The sequence below is a fragment of the Marmota flaviventris genome, chromosome 14 (genome assembly GCF_047511675.1).
Source record: "Marmota flaviventris isolate mMarFla1 chromosome 14, mMarFla1.hap1, whole genome shotgun sequence".
In the NCBI taxonomy this organism is placed as follows: Eukaryota; Metazoa; Chordata; class Mammalia; order Rodentia; family Sciuridae; genus Marmota; species Marmota flaviventris.
This window is the reverse complement of record NC_092511.1, coordinates 84,680,346-84,702,715: the sequence shown is the minus strand read 5'-3', so window position 1 is coordinate 84,702,715 and position 22,370 is coordinate 84,680,346. Positions and strand designations below refer to the sequence as shown.

The following is a 22,370-nucleotide window of genomic DNA, read 5'->3' as shown; positions in this document are numbered from 1 at the left end:
CATTTATTCAATTACTTCTTTATATGTTGAATAAATGTACTTTGGGGCTTGTAATTTGTACTTTGGGTTATAATCGAATATTACTTCACTTATTTTGTGGTTTAAATAGTTTGCATTTCCCTAACTGCTAATTTGCAGAAAGCTAATTTGCAGGAAGCCCTTTCTTTCTTTTTGGCTTCCCAATGTGCTCCAGCTCATCTTGTGCTTTTCCTGCCCCGGTCCTAGGAGCCCTGGTATCTTCTATTGAAGAAAGCTTTGGGAAGGCAAGATTTGGGTGTTGTGAGTTTTCTTGGCCACTAGAACGTTGTTACCTCTGGGCCTTCCCAGTTCACAGAGCAGGGAAGGTACCCGTATCTGTACGTTTGCACTAGTGTGCATCTATGTTCAGTGAAACACGAATCCTCGTGTGGTCTCGACTCTGATCCATCACCACATGGGTCACTCTAGCCTTCTGTCATCATAGCTGCTCCTACAGTGAGAAGCCTGGCTCAGGCACCTGCCGTCTATGTGCTTGGCTGGTCAGCTGCAGTACACGCGTGTGCTGGCCCCAGGGCTCTGGACTCACCCCTCAAGAAGTGACGCGATCAAGTGGAGGCCGGTGCTCATGTGCAGCTCACTTGCTTCAGTCCACGTTCAGCTCCAAGATCACTTCATTGAGCACCTTGATCTCCCAGCTCCTCAGTCAGGTTCTTTTATCTCAGTCTGGATTCTGCCGTGTGGTGTGTTTTAGTGGCTTGCATTAAGTTCCACTCTTCATGCTTAAATTCTATGGGTTTTGACAGATGCAGAGTTTGATGCATCCGCTACTTCAGTGCCATGCACTTTTTCCATCCCCAGCAATCGCCTGTGCTTCACCTGTTGGGCCCTCCTGCTTCCCTAAACCTTGCCAGCCCCTGACCTGTTTACCATCTGTCTGGTTTCGTCTCTTCCAGAATGTCCCATAAGTAGAATCATATAGCGAGTGGCCTCTCCGAGCATCTTCCTGTACCTAGCACTCTGTGTTCGCGGTCCCTCCTGGTTCTCTACTGTTGCTGAATGGTTTTCTTGGTGTGGATGTACTCCAGGCTGTTTACCAGGTACCCCATGAGGAATATCTTGGTTGTTTCCAGTTTGGGGTGATTATAAATAGAGCTGCTATAAGCATTTCTGTGCAGGTTTTTGTGTGGACATGGTTCTTCATGATGTGAGAACACCATTGTTGGGTGATACTGTAAACTTCGAGTGGTTTTCTAAGAAAAAAAACTGTCTTTCAAAGCAACTCTATCATTTTTGTATTTTCACCAATGATTAATGAGCAAGATTTTGTTCTGAGTGTCAGATAGGTGTACCCCTTCTGATAGGTGTGTAGCAGTATCTTATTGTTATTTTAATTTGCATTTCTCTGATGGCAAATGATGCTCAGCATCTTTTCATAGGGTCCTTTGCCCTTTATATTTTCTTTGGTGACTATTTAGATCTTTTAACCTATTTCTTTCTTTCTTTCTTTCTTTTTTTGGTACTGGGAATTGCACTTGACTACTGAGCCATAACCCCAGCCCCCTTTTTTGGTATTTTATTTAGAGTCAGGGTCTCACTGGGTTGCTTAGTGCCTCACTGTTGCTGAGGCTGGCTTTGAACTTGATATCCTCCTGCTTCAGCCTCCCAAGCCACTGGGATTACAGGTATGTGCCACCATGCCCAGCTCTTTTAATCTATTTTAAAAAATATGTATTATTTTTAGGTATATTTGGACACAGTGCCTTTATTTTATTTACTTATTTTTATGTGGTGCTGAGGATCAAACCCAGTGCCTCACACGTGCAAGGGAAGTGCTCTGCCACTGAGCCACAGTCCACGACCTCGACCTCCATCTCCTCCTCCTCCTCCTTTTTTTTTTTTGGCATATGAATGTCCAGGTGCTGGGGCATCCTTTACCAGGGAGACTGTCCCATCTGATTGAATTGCTTTTCTGCCCTGTCAGAACTCAGTGGATTCTGTCTGTGTGGGGCTATTCCTGGGTCCTGTGTTGTGTGCCTTGACCTGGGTATCCACACTGTCTCTAAGACTAAGTTGCCTTTATGCTATAATCTTGGAATAAAATAGTGTGAGTTTTTTTTTTTAAAGCTTCATTGTTCTTCAATATTGTTTTGGTTATTCTAGATCTTTTGCTTTTTCTGATAAATTTTAGAATCAGCTTATCTATACCTATAAAATAGCTTGATTATATTGTGATCACAAGAATTGATAACCTTAGTAGTACTGCATCTTCTGATTGATAAATAGGCTTCCTCTTCTTTTATTTGTGAACACCTTCTGTTCCATTTTGAAAAATTTGTCTCCCCTGTTTAGATGATTCATACTCATCTGTCTTCAAGCTCACTGACTTTTTCCTTTGTTTTCTCCGTTCTGCTGTCCAACCTGTCCAGGGAACTTTTATTTTCAGAGATACTGTTTTTCCCCATCCTATTTTTCTTGCTTGTTTCTTGTTTTTGTCTTCCATTTCTCTGTGGAGCATCCCTGTTTTTTTTTTTATTAAATAGATCAAACATTCTTTGGGTTCATGGAGTATGGCAACAATATGTACTTTAAAGCTCTTATCTGGTAATTCCAACATCTGGATCGTCTTAGAATAGGCATTTACTAGCTGTCTTTTCTCTTGGGAATGGGTCACATTTTCCCAGTGCTTTGTAAATGAGTAACTTTGGATTGTGTTCTGGACATCGTGATTATTTTGTTTTGAGGACCCTTGAGTGATGTTGTATTCTTCTGAAGAAAGTCGATGTTTGTTTCAGCAGGCAGTTAACCCAGACTCAAGGCCTGACCTTGAACCTCATCCCTTCTTCTCTGTGTTCAAGTCTCAGTCCAAGTCCTTGAGCTTTTCTGCATGGCTTTGAATTTGCACGTGGTCTGGGGGTCAGCCAGAGACCCAGGCAGGGTTCAGGCACAGACTTGGGCTATCCCTCTCTTGCTCTTTCTTCTCTTGAGATTCCTCTTTTTGCTCCAGGGACTGTGGTTGCCTTGGCTGACTCCCTGGGTTCCTCCAAGAAAGACAACCAGTTTTAATCTCAGAGTTTTACCCACCCATGCTGTGCTAGTCCTTAACCATGGCCTGCTTTCAAGAGAAAAACTGGGAAAACCATAAGACAGCAAGAACAGTACAACTCAGGAGCATTCCCAGCCCCAGGTGGTTCTTCCAGTGCTGACCGTCCACTTGCTCCACTCTTCCCGGGGCCCTGGTCCTGGGTGTGCCCAGCAGCAGGAAGGCACGGAGCGACACTGGACAACGAGGAGTGCCGAGCGCCCAGCAGACTTAGCATCTCTCCAGAACACTCAGCTTAGGTTTAGAGGGCTTAGGCCAGGCTGATGCCAACGGACGGTGATAGCCCTAGCAATTCCCACAAAGCGGGGTGACTTTATTTAATTGTCTGTTTCTAAATTGGTTATTTATCAGCAAGGGATGACAGACATTTTTGGACAGGAAGTTCTCTTTTTGCCTCTCTCCCCTCCTGTATATCTTAGGCAAAGGCCAAGGTGAACCTTTCAGAAGCACTTCCTTGTTCAGACATCTTCAGTACCTCTCTGTTGTCTCAGGGTCAAGCTCCCAGTGCTCAGAATTGTATTCAAATCCCCATACTCTGACCCCAGCCACCCCCGCATGTTCAATCATCTTCTAGCTTGAGAGCTCAGGCAGGGAACACTTGCTGAACTTCTATCTCCCAATCCATAAAATGGGAATAGCATGGTTCCTGATCAGAGTTATTGACAGAGTTAGATGAAGTGCTATTTCTGCAACGCATGGCATCATATTTGACAGGCAGAAGATGCTCCTTCATGCCACCCATGGGCACATTTCAGTCCAGCTTCCCACCTGGCTCAGATTCTTATCTGAACCTTATATTTCAGATGCATTGAAAGGTGTGTTTTCACACAGAGAGACACACAGCTCTTCCCACTTTGTTGGTGGTAACACTGGAGTGTAGCCTTGGGATGGCCACATTCATGTTAGAGACCTGTCGGGTTCAAGTTTGAAGACACCAGGCTTTTGCCTGAGATTTGGGGAATTTATTTTGCTCTTTTCTGTCTTGACTTTTTAAAAAAGCGGTTAGGCTCTTCACCGAGCAGTGCACCCGTAATCTCTTCTCCAGCTACTGGAAAACCTTTCTGCGCCGTCGGGTACTCTGTGCAGAAGGGGCTCCTGTTCATGGTGAGGAAGCTGTATGGGCAGCACAAGAACACAGAGTCCCCCGAGATGGCTGTCCTGTCAGTTCTCAGCATCTAGGAGGCAGATGCAAACTTTGTGGGACTTAGGGTGCCACATGGAAGTGAGGTGATACAAATCCCATGATTTCAGCACACACTACAGAGCTCCACTGTGGGTCTGGCCCTGGACTAGATGCGGGGCGGGAGGTGAACCCCCATCCTCCAAGAGCATGCAGGGTGGTGGGAGGAGGTCTGTGTGTAGCCAGCAGCCCCAACATGTTCCCTGCAGAAGTGGCCAGAGAGGGATGCATGAAAGCCAGGGGGGGCGTGAGACTCCCAGGGGCTGTGGCGTCTAGGGCTCTATGTGAATGAGCTTTGAAAGGTGAATGGGGGCGAAGGGCCCTGCAGGCCGCCAAGATGCATGTGCAGGGTGGAATAGTGCTCTGCACTTTGAGATCAGGATGACGTGGTGTGCCCATGGAGTCAGAGGCTCGGGTGGTCAGAGAGAGCTGGGGTCAGGGAGGTGGCTCTAGAGCCTGCCTTCATCTCATGTCCACAGAGAGAACCAGAAGCCTTTTCAGCTCTGGCTTTCTGCTAGAGGAAGGCAGTCCCTTTAGAAGTTCCTGCTGTCCTTCCTGTGAGGGAAGGTAACACTCAAGAAGGTGGCAACAGGGAGGCACAAGATCCAGAGCTGCTCAGCTAGAGGGATGCACTGACCCCAGCGAGGGGCTGGGGGCGTGAGCCGAGGATGGCGGGTGGGGGAGGGATGGGTCTTCCTTTTTATGAGGTCGTCCCTCAGTGTGGAAATGCCTGTCACTCATGTTCTTGCTTCTTCAGACTACCTCCTAGCGTGCTTCTCGTGTTGCTGTACCATCTTCTTCACTGTATTTTATATTGGCAACAAACTATTGAGTGATGTGTAACTGATGGAATTCTTCTCCCATTAATTAGCAGTCTGCCTCTCCTCAGGAGCTGTAGTGTGTGTGTCTTTAGATTCCCCTTCTTTTAGAATGTTTCCGTAGGGACAATCTAAGGTATCAAGGCCTTCATGACTCCTCAAGACATTTTGTCAAATTGCTTTCCAGAAGAGCTGGCTGACTCATGGAGCTGCCTGTGGTGTGTGAGTAGCTTGCTTGCTCCTGCTACTGTCCCTGGGCTGTTCTTCCTACATCCGGTCCCTGCAGATGTCAGTGGCTAAGAGCAACCAAGCGTTCACTTTGTGCGGAGGGCTTTGCACGCAGGTCGCTCAGCCTTTCCATCAAGTTTGCGAGTGAGGAACACTGCGGTCCCCGGGGAGGGAAGGGGAACCGAAGCACAGAGTGTGTCATGGCCCAGGTCACGAGGCTAAGAAATGGTGGGCTGGGCTGGGATTAGGTAGGCTCCTGGGGAGCCCTTGCTGCCCGAGGCTGTCCCCAGCTCGGTGCTCTTGCTGTTTACATGTCCATTTTGTTTGTTTATTTTGGTGAGGTTGAGTGTGTGCCCACGTGTTTGGTACTTGGAATTCTTTTTTTAGTGACTTTTCCTCTTATGTCTTTCATTTGCTAAACTCTTCACACCCCACCGCTCCCTGGTTTGGCACCAGTGCATCCCAGTGTTGATGACATCTGCTTCTGGGGCGGGTCCTGTCCTGGTCTTGGCTGAGTCAAGGTGCCCTGGCCTCCTGCCTCCAAGCTCTGTAGGAGCTTTGGAGGAGAAAGTGGTGCCTGATTCAGGTTCCTAGGAGACAGCCGTGAGGCCGAGCACCACTGGTGTCTCCAGTCACCTGGGCCTGAGGACCTGAGGCCTGCTTCCCTAGGCTGGTTGGACAAGCACCATGTTGGTTTCATTGTTGGCTCCACATTTGTTTCCACTAGTCCAGCAGCTTGTCTTTCACATTAGCCTTCAAAACTTTCAGATCTGGAGTACTAGGTTTCTGAAGAGTCTGGGAAGAGCCTATTTATTCCACATACACACGCGCGCCCACACACACACACACGTGCACACAATGTGTCCCTTTCTTTTCCTAAACTTAAGAACTTAAATATGCTTTTTTCCAGGGAAGAGTAACGTTGTGAAATAAACTCAGTAAGTGAAGAATGTGTTGGTACTTCACTTGTTCGACCCATCCTGCTGTCTTTTTCCTCTTTTGGTGGGAATGACAGAAGAGAAGGGGCTGCAGTCCACTGGGGCTGCCAGGTCTGCCCTTGGCCTCTGCGAAGCTGGGTGTCCTCTTCTACCATGGGACAGTGAGGAGGCCCCTCACTGTCGAGGATCGATGCCCATGGAGAGATCCCCAGGCTGAGTGCAGGTTGCTGAAACGCCATTAGGAGGGTGTAAAATGCAGGGTGCTGCTCTCTGAGCTGTTGCAAGAGTGCCACCGTCCCCACCACCACCTCTGACAGCTAACACCAGCTTGGGCAGTACCCAGCATTCTGCTAAACTTTTTCCAAATGTCACTGGTGCTTCTCAAACCTGATCCCTGGAGGAAAGCCTGATACCAGAGTTTCTGATTCAGTGGGTCTGGGGGATGGGGCCTGGGGAACTTGCACTTCTCACCGTTTTCCCCAGAGGCCGAGGCTGCTGGTCCACACATGTGAGGTCTGAGTTAATCTGTCTGAATCAGCCCATGAGAGGGAGACGTGCTCATTCCACAGTGAGGAGGCAGAGGCAGTGGAGGTCAGGGGCCTTGACCACACAGCTCCCGGGCGCTGGCCACCAGCATCTCTTAGCTCAGCAAGTTAGCTTATTAGTGGAAGCCACGAGAGTCTAAGGAAGCCCTGGGAAGACCCCAGGCTGAGGGTTAGGGAGCTCTGGAGGGCATAAGGGGGCTTTCGAATCAGGCACAGAGGGGTGGTGCGAGGGGAAGACGCCCTGGAGGGTGCTGTGCTGGTGGCATGGAGTGTCCTGGCTCAGTAGGAGGGAGAAGCAAGGACAGCAGGAAGGGGCTCAAGACCTCTGCTCTGTGGAGCTCTTTCTCCCTGCCCACCTGACCTGGAGGCTGACATGTCCGGGTGCTGGCTGTGTGGAATCTCCCTGCACAGTGTCTCTATCCGTATCAGATTCTGTCTGCCATGTGGCTCTGAGTGGGGGACTCCGCTCATCTGTGGATCTGCGTGGGAGACTGTCCCCGCTGTGGCTCTGCTCCCATGAGGCTCTGTCCTTGCTATGGCCACAGTGAGTGCCGTCTTCTCTTCGTGCCACGCTCTGTCTGTGTGTCTTTCCACTCGGTGGCTCTGTTTGGGGTGTGCTCTGCATCTCCTCCCCTTCATGTTTCTTTTCTGTAAAAGGCAGGGAAGAAGCAGTTTGAGAAGTGCAGAAAAAAATAAATAACAAAATTCCTTCTTGTGTTTATTTTGTGATATTGTGATATTTAGACCCTTGACAAGAAAAGTATAAAAAGCTCCCATAAGGAGGAAAGGGGAAAGCCCTACAAGGAACAGGATGGCTCTTTCCAGATTTGTCACCAGCGAGTGAGTTCAGGTTCGAGGCTCTGAACACCCTGGGGGTGAGGGGGGGTGCATGGCTGCACAGAGACGCCCGGCAAGGTTGCAGACGGGTGGCCCCCTTGGCTGAATCCCACGGACATGTTTTGTTTGGCTCAAATGGTATTTGAAAAACATTCAAAATAGTTTAAAATGTGGGAGTTTTTGTAATAATCCCCCTGGTTGCTAGCATTTCTTGAAGAACCGGGAGTGCCAGAGGAGAGTGGCTGGTTGGTGGCTGAGGAAGGACCTGGCTCTGGTCACAGTCCTGAAGCCCTTGCAGCATGGATCCTGGGGCCCTGGTGTGCCACCCTGGTCTGGGGAGTTCTAGACTCAGAGCTGCACTTAGCAGCTGGGTGACTGTGGGGCCTGCACTTCCTGGAGTCTCTCCTCTCACCTGGTGGCTGGTCAGCCTGTGTGAGTGTGTGTGTGTGTGTGTGTGTGTGTGTAAACAGAGAGAGAAAGAGAGAGAGAGAGAGAGAATCTCGAGCATGCAGCCAGTGCCCAGCTGCACAGGGACCAGCGGTTGTTGTGGAAGAGGTGCTCAGTGGCCATCCATGGACATGAAAGGGAATTTCCTGGCCGCTTTCTGTGATCCTTTAAATCATTCCTTTCTTTAAGAAAAATTTATAATGTTTCAAAAATGTGTTTCTAAAAATTATTATTATTATTTTACAAGATCTGCATCGTCTGCGTGGTGCTTTCTCAGTATCTGGCCCCAGCTGGAGCACTTCTGGGTGTTTTATGGCAAATTATTCTCAGATTACCCTTTAATGCAGGAAGGGTTGCCTGTTGTCTGAGCTCCCTGGGCCTTACGAAAACCCTCCGACTTGATACAAAACAGCTGCCTCGGCCAGCTGTTCCAGAAAAGGAGCATTTTCAGCCTGAAGCAGCAGGAAAAGGGGTTTTGTAGCTGGTGGAGATTTTGAGAAATGCTAAATTACTCTTTCTTTGCCATTAAACTGTGATTTAATTTTGTGACTAACAAATTGTGTAAATCTAAAAAAGAAGAACTCAGCGTTGCTGTTGGTTACGTGTGTTCTGGCAACACTTGTATAGGTCCTGAGGGGGCTTCCCCAGGGAGGGCAGCAACTCCACTGACCTCCTGTCCCTGGGCCTCAGCCTGGCTGGGTTGGGGTCAGGGGTCAACCTCAGCCTCTCTCCCCTCTCCGGGGTCCCTGCTGAGACCAGCAACAAAGGGGTCAATTGTCTGAGGCCTCCCTTTGTCTGAGGGGCTGCAAGGGCGGCTCTGAATGCCACAGTATTGAGGCACGTGCATAAGCAAGTAAATACACATCCTGTGAGTGTGTATGTGTGAACCTGTGTGCCCGTGTGATGGTACCTGCCCATGTGAGCAAGCACATGCATGCACGTGTGTGCATATGAACTACAGCAGTGTGCACATGTTCAAGTATGGAAGATGTGTATGTGTAAGTGTGCACCTGCACATGAGTGTGCACAAGCAGATGTTGCACATGTGTGTGAATGTGCCTGTGTGCCCGTGCGTGAGACTTAAGGGTATATCTGAGCTGCTGGTGCATCTTAGCAGGGTGAGGGGCCTCAGAGAGGCGGATGCTGTTCTGAATGCTACGGGAACATCGTCTCTGATCCTCTCTCAGCAGGTCATGCAGTTGCCTTCCCCTGGGTTTGCCAAGGTCCAGAGCTCAGAGACCTCCCCTCCCCTCTTCCTCTGTGGGAATGAGACAGCAGGCTCAGGCTCCTCCTCTCACCATTCAGAGGACAGCACTGCCTCATCAGCCTGTTGGGTCTGTGATTTCAAAGTGAGACCCACAAGAACTTTCCTGTACTGTTCCAACCCTTTTCAGGGCTGCCTGGTTGGATCAGTGCTTTCTATGTGTGGTTTCAGCCACGTTTCCAGAATGACCATTGAAATCTCCTGTTCCGGTCCACGTCCAGTTGTTTCCAGTGTAGCCCCAGGGCCTTTTGCCTGTGCCCCACGGTCCTGGTCCCTAGCATGGCCTGCATACACCGAGGGCTTCAGGGGGCTTTGATTGGTCTGGCCTTGGGTGTGAACTGACCCTGTCCACTGGAGTTTCCATGATTCACAGTGCTGTCCATATAAAGGCGTTCTTTTAAAAGCAACAATAAAATCAGATACGTTTGATTCAGAAGCCAGGAAAAGATGAATAAAAACGCTTCATTGAAATTCACCTTTGCCAAAGGCTTACCTCCCAGCCCCTTTCCGCAGCTCAGCTGCCCCAGGATCACTTTCTCTGCTTTTCTAATTCTTCCCCTCCCACCCTCATTTCCTCTCCCTGCTCCAGCATTGGCTTATCTTTCAACTGTGGAAAAGCCACCCATTAAACTGTACTCCAAAGCTTATCAAAATATTCAGTCAGTAAAATTATCTTATAATTAGCCCAACTGTAAGCCAGAACTTTCTAACCCCAGGAAATGTAAAGTGACGCAGCATGTAAAATCTGCAAATTGCTCATCCTGACCTCTCTGGCTTCAGTTTCAGCTTTTCTTTCTTTCCCAAAGTAATTTCCTCCTCTTCTTCAGTCCCTGAGGCGTCTTTCTCTTCTATTTGCTGAAATCTCAAAGAAAACCGATTCCTTGCATAATTGAGATAGATAATGGAATACATTCAGGCGAGTGTGCTATGAAATCAACTAGATGTGTTCTTCCAGGCTTTCACTTTTGCACATCATTTTTGTAAACTTAAGCGCGATTTCCTTGGTTCTCGGTGGCTCACCTTGGTTGGTGCTTGCGTTTTGGGTGCCTGCAGTGATCACACTCGGGGAGTCTTTATGGAGCTGAGCCAGCCCAACAACATCCGGGGACTCTGCCGTTTGTCCCACTGGACCATGGCGTTGGACTTTCTTACCTCAACCTTTACTTTGTTCTCCCTCCTCCTCTCTCTGCGCTGCCTGTCCCAGCCGCCCCCTGCCTGGGGTCCCGCCTGACATCTTGCATCATCCAGTGCCATAAACATGCCCCCCCCCCAATGGGGGATATCAAAAACACCACAAATGATGTTTGGGGATTTCAAGGTGCAACTTAGACCTTTTGCAAAGAAATGATATTATAGACAACCTTGGGCTCTTAATTGCTGTGAGCTTTAAGTTCCTAGTGCAACAGTTGGACAGGTCTGTGAGGCTCCTATGTGAATAAAGCTTGTTGGGCAGTGATGATCGCCTGTTCCATGGTGAAATACTTTCAAAGTTCTAAAAACAAGTGGAATAATTAAATTTTGAAACATTTTCATAATTAAAGTTTTGCCTATATATTGTGCTAATAGCAATAGCTAAATAAATATTGTAGAGTTTTCCTTATCTGTTGGGGATTGGCGCGCGTGCGCGCGCACACACACACACACACACACACACACACACACCAATGCAGAAAAGTTGCTTCATGCTTACATTTCTTGTGAGAAGTTAATTATTTGATCATTGTACAGATGGGGAAACTGAGGCTCAAAGTCTCAGAATCTATCGTCGACCTTGTGTGAACTAGCTGTGGCCCAGGCTTTAGCATTTGACCCCCCACATTTGCTTAGGAGGTTTCCATGACCCTCCCTACAGAGAAAAGAGGAAGTCACAGCTTCACCTCAGCCTGCAGTTGCTGCTGTGTTCTGCAGTGGCCTGCATGGGCTCTTGACGTCACCTTAGCATTTCAGGCTCGATTTTTTTTTTGTGCCCAGGGCTGGGTCTTGAGTTGGACCTTTCCCAGGGGGCCCATCTCCTTGGTGGCCTGGACCCCACTGATGTTGCTGGGGCTAGGAGGCAGTGAGGGGTCCCCTGTGGCTTTGCTGTCCCAATGTGAACCTTGCAGTTAGCCACAGGCTGCCTCCAGTCCTTCCACTGCTGACGCAGAGCTGAAAGAGCCCCATTCGGGAAGTCTTTCCTGATGAAGGACACCTTTTGTTTAACCCATAAGGAAATATTTTAGGCTTCTTTAAGACCTTTTCAAAACACAATGATCCCTTAAAAGCAAAGTCAAAACTAAAGATCTATCATTAAATGTGCTATTTATGAAGTATTAGCAACAGAGCAATTTAGGAATCGTTTAAGAAATATTTGACTGTATTAAGTTAATTTTCTTGTGAATCAACAGGTCCTTGATATTAACTAATTTATGCTTCTTTCTCTTCTTCATTACAGCTTGGGTTGACCATAGCCATTCGCTATAGCCACAGGTAAAGCTTTATTTATTTATTTATTTTTAAAGAAATGTGCTTATGAGTTTGGAGCTTTTAATTTGTTCCAGTCCTAGGGTTTATGAGTTTATTTTTGGTGGCTGCTCTTCCATGATGTTAATGGCACCGATGAAATTGTCCTAGCTGCTTAATTGGTAAGAGCAAATTGCTATTCAGAAGAATAAGGACTCTATGCAAAACTGGTGGTAGGTAGAACATTTCTGTTAAAACACAAAAATGGGAAGCTCTACAGCAGAGACACAGAAGTGGTTTCTGGGTAATGTCACCTGCCTAAGAGTAATAACCAAAATCAGAGGTGCCCTGCGTGTGAGGCTAGGCCAGGCCAGGCCAGGAGAGCCCCATCCCCGTCCCCACGGGGCCTCTTCCTCTTGTCTTGCCACGTGTGGCAGTGGCAAAAAGCCTCCATTTTCATCTTGCTGCAGGATTTCTACTTTGGTCTCAACTGCATCAAGTTTATGAAAATGCTTGTTTCTTGTACTACCAATGCAGTCTCCTACCACAAATGGGCATTCTAGAATGAACCTTTTTCTGTTTGCAGGCATCATCATGTATTATACACTGAATTAAAGTAAGAGCCAACCCCAATGAAGGGCGACAGGCAGTGTTGACAAACTGTGCTCATGGCCTTCCCAAGTACCACCTTTGGGTAAAGGCTTGGGGCTCAGGGACATTGTCACAAACTCTCCACAAACAACCCAGAGGGTTACAAGTTCACCTCCTAAAATGCCTGTAACAAACTGTATGCATGGTTTCAATTTAAATGTGGAATCAGACAACCACTGAGACCCAGAGAGACAGACCCAGGCTCTGTGCAGATATGAGAAGGCAGAGGGCCGGTGAGGCCTTGGACTCCTGGGATGAGTGAGTGGGAGGAAAATTGTTCATGTCAGACATTTCCAGGGCCTGAGGAAGAAGTTGCCTCAGAGAAGCTCATGATTGTGCAGGGGTAAAGAAATGTCTTCCCCTACCCATCACTAGGTTCATGGCTGAGCCACACAATGGCAGACAGGTAATGGGAGGGGGCCTACCAGGTTACTTAATGGATGACACAGGAGCCTTCATAAGGAAGTGGGGACAACGTTGGAAAGTGGGTGTGATCTGATGGTAATAACAGGGCACCTTGGCTTCCTGTTTGCTCACTTTCTTCCCTGTTCCTGTGTCTTCAGACATCCAGATGCTCTGCCAGGTGCTAGCAGGGCCCCATCCAAGACAGCTTTACCACCTGCTTCAGGGGAAGGGTAGGAACGTGAGAGCGACCTTCCTCTTCTGTTATTTTCTCCAACACACCAAGGTGCCACCTCTTAGGGTAGTGTGTCCAGCGCCCTCAGTTACCTGTGTTTCTAGGTCTGCTGTGTGCATGATCCCTGCACCTGTGGGAGCACATTATCCTGCAGAGGCCTGCCATTCCCTGTCACATAGCCAGGCTGCTGCGGGGAGGAGGTGCCTGAGCAAATATGGCGTGGACGCTGGACCCCAAAGCTGATGGGATACCTGGTGTGTCATTCTGGGGCGAGGGGTTGGAAATGTTCTCTCAGCAACTGTCAAGAGGCTCTTTATTCTAGAGTGTTCTAAATGTGGACTGCTCCAGAATGAGAAAGGTGAGGGGGTGGGGAGAGGGAGAGGGCAGGAGAGGCTGATTTTTCTTGGGCTCGGTTTTTCTCTGTTACATGCGTCCTGCAGGTCAAGGAAGGGAGCAGCCCGTTTCAAGGCAGGAGCCAAAGGTGCCCCTCCTCTAAGAAAGCCAAGATGGCGCTCGAGACAGGGCTCCTTCCCGAGATGCCTAGGGTTGCTTTCCTGTGGCTCTGTGGAGAGTCATGGCTGTGTGGAAACTCAGTCTATAGGTGGGTTGAGAATAAAGCCTTCTCGTTAGCACTTTGCCAGGCTGAAGGTCTTTGGTCCCTGCGGTTTAGGATTGGGTAAGATGGAAGAGCAGGGCAAAGCTGGAGAGGGGCAGGCTGCCTGGGGCCTTTGTCCCTGCTCTTGTCACGACTAGGCCGATGGCAGAGATTTGTCTTCCCTCCAGAACCCAGAGGGGAGGCCTGAAGTCGTTCATGTGGCCACCAGCTCCCTGTGTGTGGTGGAGACGCCTGCCTGGGCTGAACCTGATCTTCCCTCGGAAGGGAAACTGCCTTCTTGCCCTCCACTGGGCATGGCTGGCTCTGCCTCCTCCTGGGGCTGGAGGTGCTGCTGAGCTCTGGAAGGAGCATGCTGCCCGGGGGTGCCAAGTTGTCATGGACCTTCTGCTTTGGTTCCTCTTTCCCCAGAGCAGCATGACCTCATTGAGAAATGTGGTGGGGAGACAGTGGTCAGAAGGCTGCGCAGAGAAGTGGACATTGTGAGCTGTGGCCTGCAGGAGCCAAGAGTCGGCTCTTGTGAGCAGGGGAAGGTGTACAGCCCTCAGGGCCCTGTGGGCACTTCCCTGCCCAACCTTGGGGTCCTGATGTTGCTTCAGACTTTAGACTTGGGAACATGGAGGGAAATTTCAATTCTGAGTCCTCAGGTTGGTCCCTGGTGTGTGCATCAACCTCCCTGGTTTGAGGCATTTCCTTCATGACACTCTGTCAAGAAATCAGTTGGCCAATAGCCACTGGCTGTCAAGAGGGTCAGCAGCATCCGGGTTCGCCCCGTGCGCTCTGCCTCTCACCAGCTGAGTGGTTTCGGACAGTCACCTGTCTCTCTCATCTTAGGCTCTGCAATCTGCTCTCCAGTTTGTCTTGGGCAAATTCCCTACCCTCTCTGATCCTCTCTTACTTCCTACCTGGATGTACCTATCCTGGGGGCTGTGGAGGAAAGTGTATATTATAGAAAAAGCTCTGAGGCTGTGTCAGGCTCCCAGAAGGCCTGAGTGCAGTTGGTATGACTCTGAAAGTGTTGGCCATCTTAGCGGCAGGTATAGGAGGACAGTGGCCCCGAGGCCCACCATGTCAAGCCTCCGCCTTATAGTGAAGGACCTGGTGACAGCTGACAAGCCATTTTTCAGAGAGCTTAGGGCTTTGGAATTGCTCCTCTTGTGGCTAAAGTCACGGAGCCTGCTCCTGTCGCTGTGACTGCCTGGTCACTAAGCTTGTGTCATGCTCACGTGCTCTGTGGCCCAAGGTCTGATGCACCCTAGAGGTGGCTCACCCCGCCTCACAGTCTGGAGCCTCTGCTGGAGGCTGGAGGGCGGAGAACCCTGTTATCCAAAGTCTGGTTCACTCACATGCCCCGTGGGAGACGCTGGCTGTGGCTGAGTCTCTGCTGCTCTCCGCATGGGCTGGCCTGGCTTCCTCAAGGCACAGTGGTTGACTGTCTCTGAGTGTCCCAGAAAGAGAGAGGGGCAGGTGGAAGCTACCTCCTTTCTGTGACCCAGTCTGAGAAGTCACAAAGCATCACCTTATTGCATTGATTGGAGCTGTAGCCCCTGCCCCCCACTGCCCTGTATTCTAAGAGAGGAAGTGGAGACCTTTCCTCTTAGCTAAGGGAGCTGATGACTTTGGAGCATGTGAGGCAGGAGGTCCCAGTGGCCCCTGTGGAAGGTGCAGTCTGCCACCTAGGCTGAACGAATGCCAGAGGCTATCTGGAGCACTGGTGAGAACTTGAGACACGGTTCTTGCTGCAAGCTGCTTACTCTTTAGGGAAGCAGAGCAGACACACGGGAGGATTCGAGAGGACACATGGGAGGTAAGTGAGCCAAGGCTCCTTAGAGGAAGTGGTCTCCAACCACCCTCTTCCTCTAGAGTGAGCAGTCACAAAGGCAGCTGTGTCACCTGCATGAGTCGGAGGGCTTTGGGAACAGAAAAAATGAGTAGAAAGTGATTGTAGTAGCTCAGAGATGACTTTGGAGCTTGGCTGGGCTTCTGTCAAAGCAAAGCTGTCTGACGCACATAAGCCATGATGCGGAGGGCTACTGAGCCCTTGACCTGTCTGAGGACTGACATCCTCAATACTATGGAGACATGGAGGGCATTCATTACCAAAGGATGTGTTCTCCGAAAATTGTTTCTGAAGTAGAAAGAATTCTTATTTTAAAACTCCAGGAAGTCCTGAGGCATCTGTGAGTTTGTGGTGGGGAGGAAACCCACCTTTGGGAACTCCTCAATTGCCAGGAATTGATGACACTTGTGGAAGTGTCCCTGAAGAGCCATCTGTGGATCAGGCCTGTGCCATCTGCCCTTCCTTGTCCATGTCCTTTGTCCCACCTTTTCTTTGTGGGTATAGGAGGAATTGGCCTTTTCTCTCAGAAGCCTGCAGGCCACTGTTGCCTGGTGGTGGCTCTTCTGGCCCTCTGATGTGAGCCTGCCACCTACTTCTCCCCTCATTCAGGAAGAAGAAGATGAAGGATGAGAGTTTCTAGTTAAGTCCCTTCTTTACAAGTCTCCTTCATGTTTTTGTAGTAACTGAAACTTCTCTCCTTTTGTTTGTTTTTGGCAAAATAAGCTTGACATTTGTCTCAGTCTGTTTATGCTGCTACAGCAAAATGCTATAGATTGGGTAATTTATAAAGAGAAAAGTATTTCCCACAGTTCTGGGGAGGCCAAGGTTAAGGTGCAGGCAGATTCAGAGTGTAGTGAGGGCTGCTCCTTACTTCCAAGATGGCGGACTTCCAAGATGGCAGACTTCCAAGATGGCACATTCTCTGGAGGGAGCAACATGGTGGCCTCACATGACAGAAGGAGGAAGAACAAGATAGCCCAACACTAGTGCAAGTTTTTTTTTTTTTATAAGGTCCTTAATTCCATTCATATGGAGGAACCCTCATGGGCTAATCACCTCTTAAAGACTCTGCCTCTTAAAACTAACATTGGCCATTAAGTTTCAACACCCAAATCTTGAAAAGGGCACATTGAAACCATAGCATAATTTTTACCATTTTTAAGTATCATACTTCAGTGGCAAAAAGTACATACACATTTTTGTGCAATCAACACCATTATTCATTTCCAGAATTTTTTTTTTGTCATACCAAACTATAACTCAATGTCCCCTTTCCCTTTTCTCTGTCTTCCCATTCCCTGCCACCATAGTCTACTTTCTATCTCTGTGAATTCACCTACCCTAGGCACCTCACATTGATGGAATCATAAGTATTTGTCCAAGTTCATTAGCTTGTTTCAGTTAGCATAGTGTCTTCAAGACCTGACCATGTCGTAGCATGTGTGAGAATCTCCTTCCTTTTGAAGGTGAGTGAATTCCATTGTACGTATGTACCATGTTTGTTTTCTCATTCATCCATCAGTGGGTGCTTGGGTTATTCCTGCCATTTGGCCACTGTGAACATGGGTGTAGAAATACCTGTTTGAGTCCCTCTTTTCACTTATACCAGAGTGGGATTCCTGGAACCTATGGTAATTCTAAGTTTAGTCTTTTGAGGAGTAGCCACACTGTTTTCCTTTTGATTACTTCTTAAAATGGCGTTGTGCCTTATGCTTACACAGTTCCGGGTCACTCAAAGGTTCATGCTTGCTATTGAGAAATGGTTCCCATTTCCTTGTCATGTTTACCCAGAGTCCAGATGCTGAGATTGAGAGCTTCCTGGGTCTTCTTCCTGTGAGGAAGGTTACTTCTGGAAGACAGGTTTGGGACTTGGGGTTTGAATCATCAGATCTGTTTCCAAAATTCTAACTGAAGGGCCAGGGCCAAGAGTAATGATGGAGACAACCCCAATTGACCTCTGTAATAGATGGAGGTGGGGATAGGGAAAAGGGAGGAGGCAAATGTGGTTCTAGAATGACAGAACTCACTTTTGCAGAGGAGTGGATTTGGGGGTCTTAAAGGAGCTGAGTGCGACAGGAGGGGAAGGAGTCTCCAGAATTGTATGATCTTGGTGAGCAGGAGGCACCCTCAGGCTGCTACAGACATAGGGTGGAGTGGGGGCAGAGCTGCCCCAGAGCAAGAGGGGCCCTTGTGTGGCAGCCATGGGGCTTAGGGCCCAGGGCTGCCTTGTGCATGCCCGTGCATGTGCAGGGGTGCGATCTTCCTTGTTAAAGTGAACAGTGTTCATGGTTAGGAACCCCTGCACACGTTTGCACACATACCTCCTCCCACTTCTGCCCCAGAAACCGGCAACTCCTGCTAGACCAGCTATTCCAGTTCTGTCTGCCTGGTTCAGCAGTGTGTGTGTGTGTGTGTGTGTGTGTGTGTGTGTGTGTGAGAGAGAGAGAGAGGGGGGGGGGGTTGGGGGGTGATATCATGTGAGTGTCATTGAGACCCTGAGACCTGGTGCAGGTAGGGTGCTGAGGGGTCTGGAAGTGAGGCCATCATGGTCATATTCAGACAGCATAAACACAGGAAGCAAGAAGAGCATCAGCCGTGACTGACAGTGAATTTCACACCAGATCCCACTGTGCGCCATTTATTATCCTGCCTTTTAAATTTATTTTTGTGAAGTCAAGTCATTTTCACGGAGTGGAAAATTGCCTCTTGATGCTCATTCCCCACTGTTTGGCTTGAGGTTTTCGGGTGGAATCCACACAGTGGTGACAGCTGGGTAACCCCCAGAAGTGCCCTTTGCAGATAACAGCTCTTGGGGCCCCACCGCCCACACAGTGGGGAACAATTTCCCCACTGTGTGGGTGTTTTTTGTTTTGTTTTTTTTTTTCTTTTTCTACAAGATTGAAAGAGTTAACTGTTCTTCCTGCCTGAGGAAACGCGGTCCCTCCTGGTGGTACCCCTGGGGTGATAAGGAACGAGGAAATGGGCCAGAGGGGGCATCTCACCTTAGCTCTCCTTCTCTGGCCACGTAAACCAGCAGTGTGGAATTTTCGCACCTGCTGCTTATGCCCATATTTCTTAGAAAAGCTCATGAAAGTCGGGGACAAGACGAGAGAACTACCCATAACAGGATGCTTCTGCTCGTTGTCTTTCTTTAGTGAATGAGGAAGGAAGCAGATTTTCCATTCGGTGGCTTTAGTTCAATGGAAGTCCGCAGGGTGTGACTTGTGGACAGCACCCAGGAGTGGTCCTTGCCCAGAACTGACTTCTTTCTGCTGGTTTCTCACAGGTCCTAAGAAAAGCCCATTTGGTCTCCACTGAGGTTTGTCCAAACCTGACACTGAAGTCACAGGTGCCACCTCCCTTTGAGGCTTCCAGTGCCCCAGGAGCTGCAGGGGGAGGGAGAACTGGGGACCCCCAGAGAAGCGGGAGTGTGTCTACATGCAGTTTGGCGGTCCCTGATTGGTACTGTTGTGGCCACGTCCTCATGAGGAACTTGAGGACCTGTGATTAAGCTGTCACCCCAAGACCGCATGTGTGTGTGTGTGTGTTCTGAATGAGCCCAGATGGCCCAGGAAGAAGGGAAGGGGTCGTGGACTTTTGTGTTCTGACTTAGATTAGAAGTGGAGTTTGAAGTTGGCAAATGAATCAGAGAGCTTATTGAAGGGACCGGCGGCATCAAGAAACAAATGGAATTGTCATCCTGAAACGTAAAGGGAGGGAAAGACAGAAGCAGGGCCATGGGGCCTATTGGAGTTTGAGGTCAAGTGTTGGCAGATACCTAGCGACTCCCATTTGCAGCTGGTTTGATCTTGTGGAGACAGCTGGGGGAGACTCTTGTTCTCCAAATTTTGTAAAAATAAACAAAAATGTCTTTCTGCCCTTTTTTCCCCTTCCAGGGAATAGATGTCTCTGTCACTGGTGCTCTGGCTGACTGTTCCATCTGTCTCTCTTCCAAACTTCACAATGAGGCTCTGACCAGATTTGTACAGCGTTGCCAAGAAATTATTAACCTTAAATAATCTTAGAAGCAAAGCCGTCTTTTTGGAAGGTTGCATTTTAAAGATAAATATTGCCCCCAAATGGCAGACCATAAATACTCAGAGTGTCCAGGTCCCATGGTCTTACTTAATGAGACCCTTGAGGGCTGAGGTTACATTGCTGTGTGTCACTTTGGACCTTGGAATGGGGCTGTGGGTGTGCCTGCAGAGTACAGGTGCTCCTCAGGGCCTGGTGGAGTGAGGGAGTAGATGGATGTGTCTCCCTGTGCCCCTCTGGTCTTCCTGTAACCCCTTGTCTCTTACCAGGAGAGCGGCCTTGTCCTTTAGGAACTTTCTGGTCTGACCACATGGCCATTCCTCAAGCCTGCTTACTGCCACACCCGCAGGGTGATCTCCAGGGCATCTTTGGCCTGCCAAGAGGGGGGACTTTCTCAGATCTGATCACACCCTTCCACTCAGATGCCCCACAGCTTCCATGCCCAGAGATCAGAGTCCTGGACTTTCGCTTGGCATTGGAGCCCCCATTCCCACCTCACACCAAGCTTCCTGTCCCCACCACCTGATCTTGCTATTGCCTTTGGAGAATGTACTTCTCTCCTCTCTTCCACGTCAGTGAACTCCCACTCACCCTCCTGTGGACCCTGGGATGTTACCTCCTTTCCCAAGATTGATTGGGAACCCACTCCTTTCCCTTGTCAGGTGTGAGAATCAGATCTGACTCCACCTCTTCTTTACTGCAGGCAGCAGGGGGAAAGGCCGACTGCAGGGCCCGCTCCACACAGGCCCCTGCACATCAGCACGTGGCTGCATCTAAGGCCACTTACGTGAATGTTGTGGGCCTGGGAGGGTGGCGGAGGTCTTTCTTTTATGATATCTCCCCGAAAGAACGACCTGTTTACTTTTAGAAGAATAAGTTGCTCAAATCAAATTGATCTCGAGATTCAACACCATTCAAATTTAGATCCTAGTGCAGACATTGACAAGTCAGTTAAAACATTTGTCAAGGCAAAAGTACTAGACCAGCCAAAGCAATCTCGAAAAAGGAAAAGAACTAAATGTACAGGACCTATTTTCGAGACCTACTATAAAGCTACAGTAATCAATTCAGTGTTGTATTGGGGAAAGGAGAGACATACAGGTCAATGAGACATTTATGTATGTAAGACCCTTACCACGTTTTTTAGAACTTGTACAGCAATGAACACGCAGGGATCATGGGCCTAAACTTAAAACCTAAAACTGAAAACCTTCTAGAAAAGAAATGTAAGAGAAAGTCTTGATGACCTTGGGCAAGGCAAAGGTTCCTTCAGACACAGAAAGCACCAACTATAAAGGAAAAAGTTGGTAAAAATGGATTTTATCCAAATTAAAAACATCTGCTCTTTGAGAAACACTGCTAAGCAATGACACAACAAGCCACAAACTGGGGGAAAATAGTTGCACAATACAGATCTGATAAAAGAGTTGTATCCATAATGTATATAACTCTCACAGCCGTACCAGGAAAACAAGACAGCCCAACTTAATAAATGGGCAGAAATGCCTGGCTGATACTTCATTAAATAAGATATATGGATTGTAAATAAAAACATGAAGAGATGCTCCAATATTATGAATCATTAAGGAAATGCAAATTAAGGTGATTATGCACACTGTATATTAGAATGACTTAAAGCCTAATATTCTCCCTACCAAGAAACACCTCCAGACCACAACCAGCCAACAGACAATGTGAAGTGCTGAGTGACTGTGACCCTGATCTGTTGCTGGTGGGAAGGCAAAATGGCACTGCCACTGTGGGAAGACGTTTGGATAGTTTCTGACAATAGGGGTCACACTTCTAAATGCTTCTGCAGGAGAAGTGAAAACATTTGTCCACGCGAAAACCTGTATGCAAACGCTGATTGCACCTCTGTCCATAACAGCCTCACACTGATAACAATCCCAAGTGTCCTTCAACTGGAAGGTGACCCACTGGTACACCCACATCATCAGACACCACCAGCAATAAAAGGCACAAGGTTAAGAGAAGCCAGACTCAGAGGGGCACATACCATGTGACTCCATTTGTAGGACAAGAAGGGAAAACTACAGAAGAGAAGAGATGCAGGTGGAGGGCCTGACCAGACAAGGCCTGAGGACTTCGGGTGACATTTGAAGCCTTGATTGTGATGCTTACAGTACTACCTGCGTTTCCCCAAACTCATCCAACTCTGACACCCGAAAAGGGCAAGTTTGCTGTAATGACATGACGTCAGTGAACTGGAACCCAAGTGAGCTCAGGTAGGAGCCCCAGCTCCACTTTTCAAGGTGCAGCCACCTTGTCTGAGGCCGTGTTTCTGGTTCTGTCTTCCAAGGGCCTCTGTGTCTGGGGCAGGCTCTACATCTGGAATGATGCCCGTCTCATGGGCCCCAAGTGAGGCCTCAAGTTCATGTTTCTGCCCACTTTATCACTTTCAGCAAAGGCGAGCTGTTAGGCTCAGCGTGGCTTTCCGCATAAACACAGGTGCAGTCCCGTCTTATGTCAGCTGTGGACATTGCAGATGGAATGGGGCTTCAGGGAGGCCCTCTCACTGGGGCGGTGCAGCCCCAGGCGGTCAGATTTGACCTTGTCCTTCACCCACAGGCTGCCAGGCAGAGAGCATGCAAGGGGCCGCCAGAGTTGGCTCTCCAGTCTGGGGTCCCCTGAGCCCTCGGGGGTGCTGGGAGGACGTGACAGGCTTGGCTTCTGTCCCTCTGTGGGGCGGGAGCAGGTGCCCGAGGTCACATTCCAGGAGGCGCTGCTCATCTCATCCATCTGGAAAACTCATCGCTGCTGACCTCTCCCCAGAGACGGGGAATGGGGTGCAGCTGTTC

The 22,370-nt window shown here is 48.9% G+C and overlaps 1 protein-coding gene across 5 annotated transcripts in view; it reads left to right on the top strand.

Annotated features, from left to right (window-relative positions):
* The window catches only part of Acoxl (acyl-CoA oxidase like), a 326,857-nt gene that overhangs the window by 80,360 nt on the left and 224,127 nt on the right, over positions 1–22,370 (top strand). For all 5 annotated transcript variants that reach the window (XM_071601826.1, XM_071601823.1, XM_027952093.3 and 2 more), the window contains one exon: positions 11,768–11,802. In XM_071601826.1, coding sequence (XP_071457927.1) covers positions 11,768–11,802 — 35 coding nt within the window. The remainder of the gene's footprint in view (positions 1–11,767; positions 11,803–22,370) is intronic.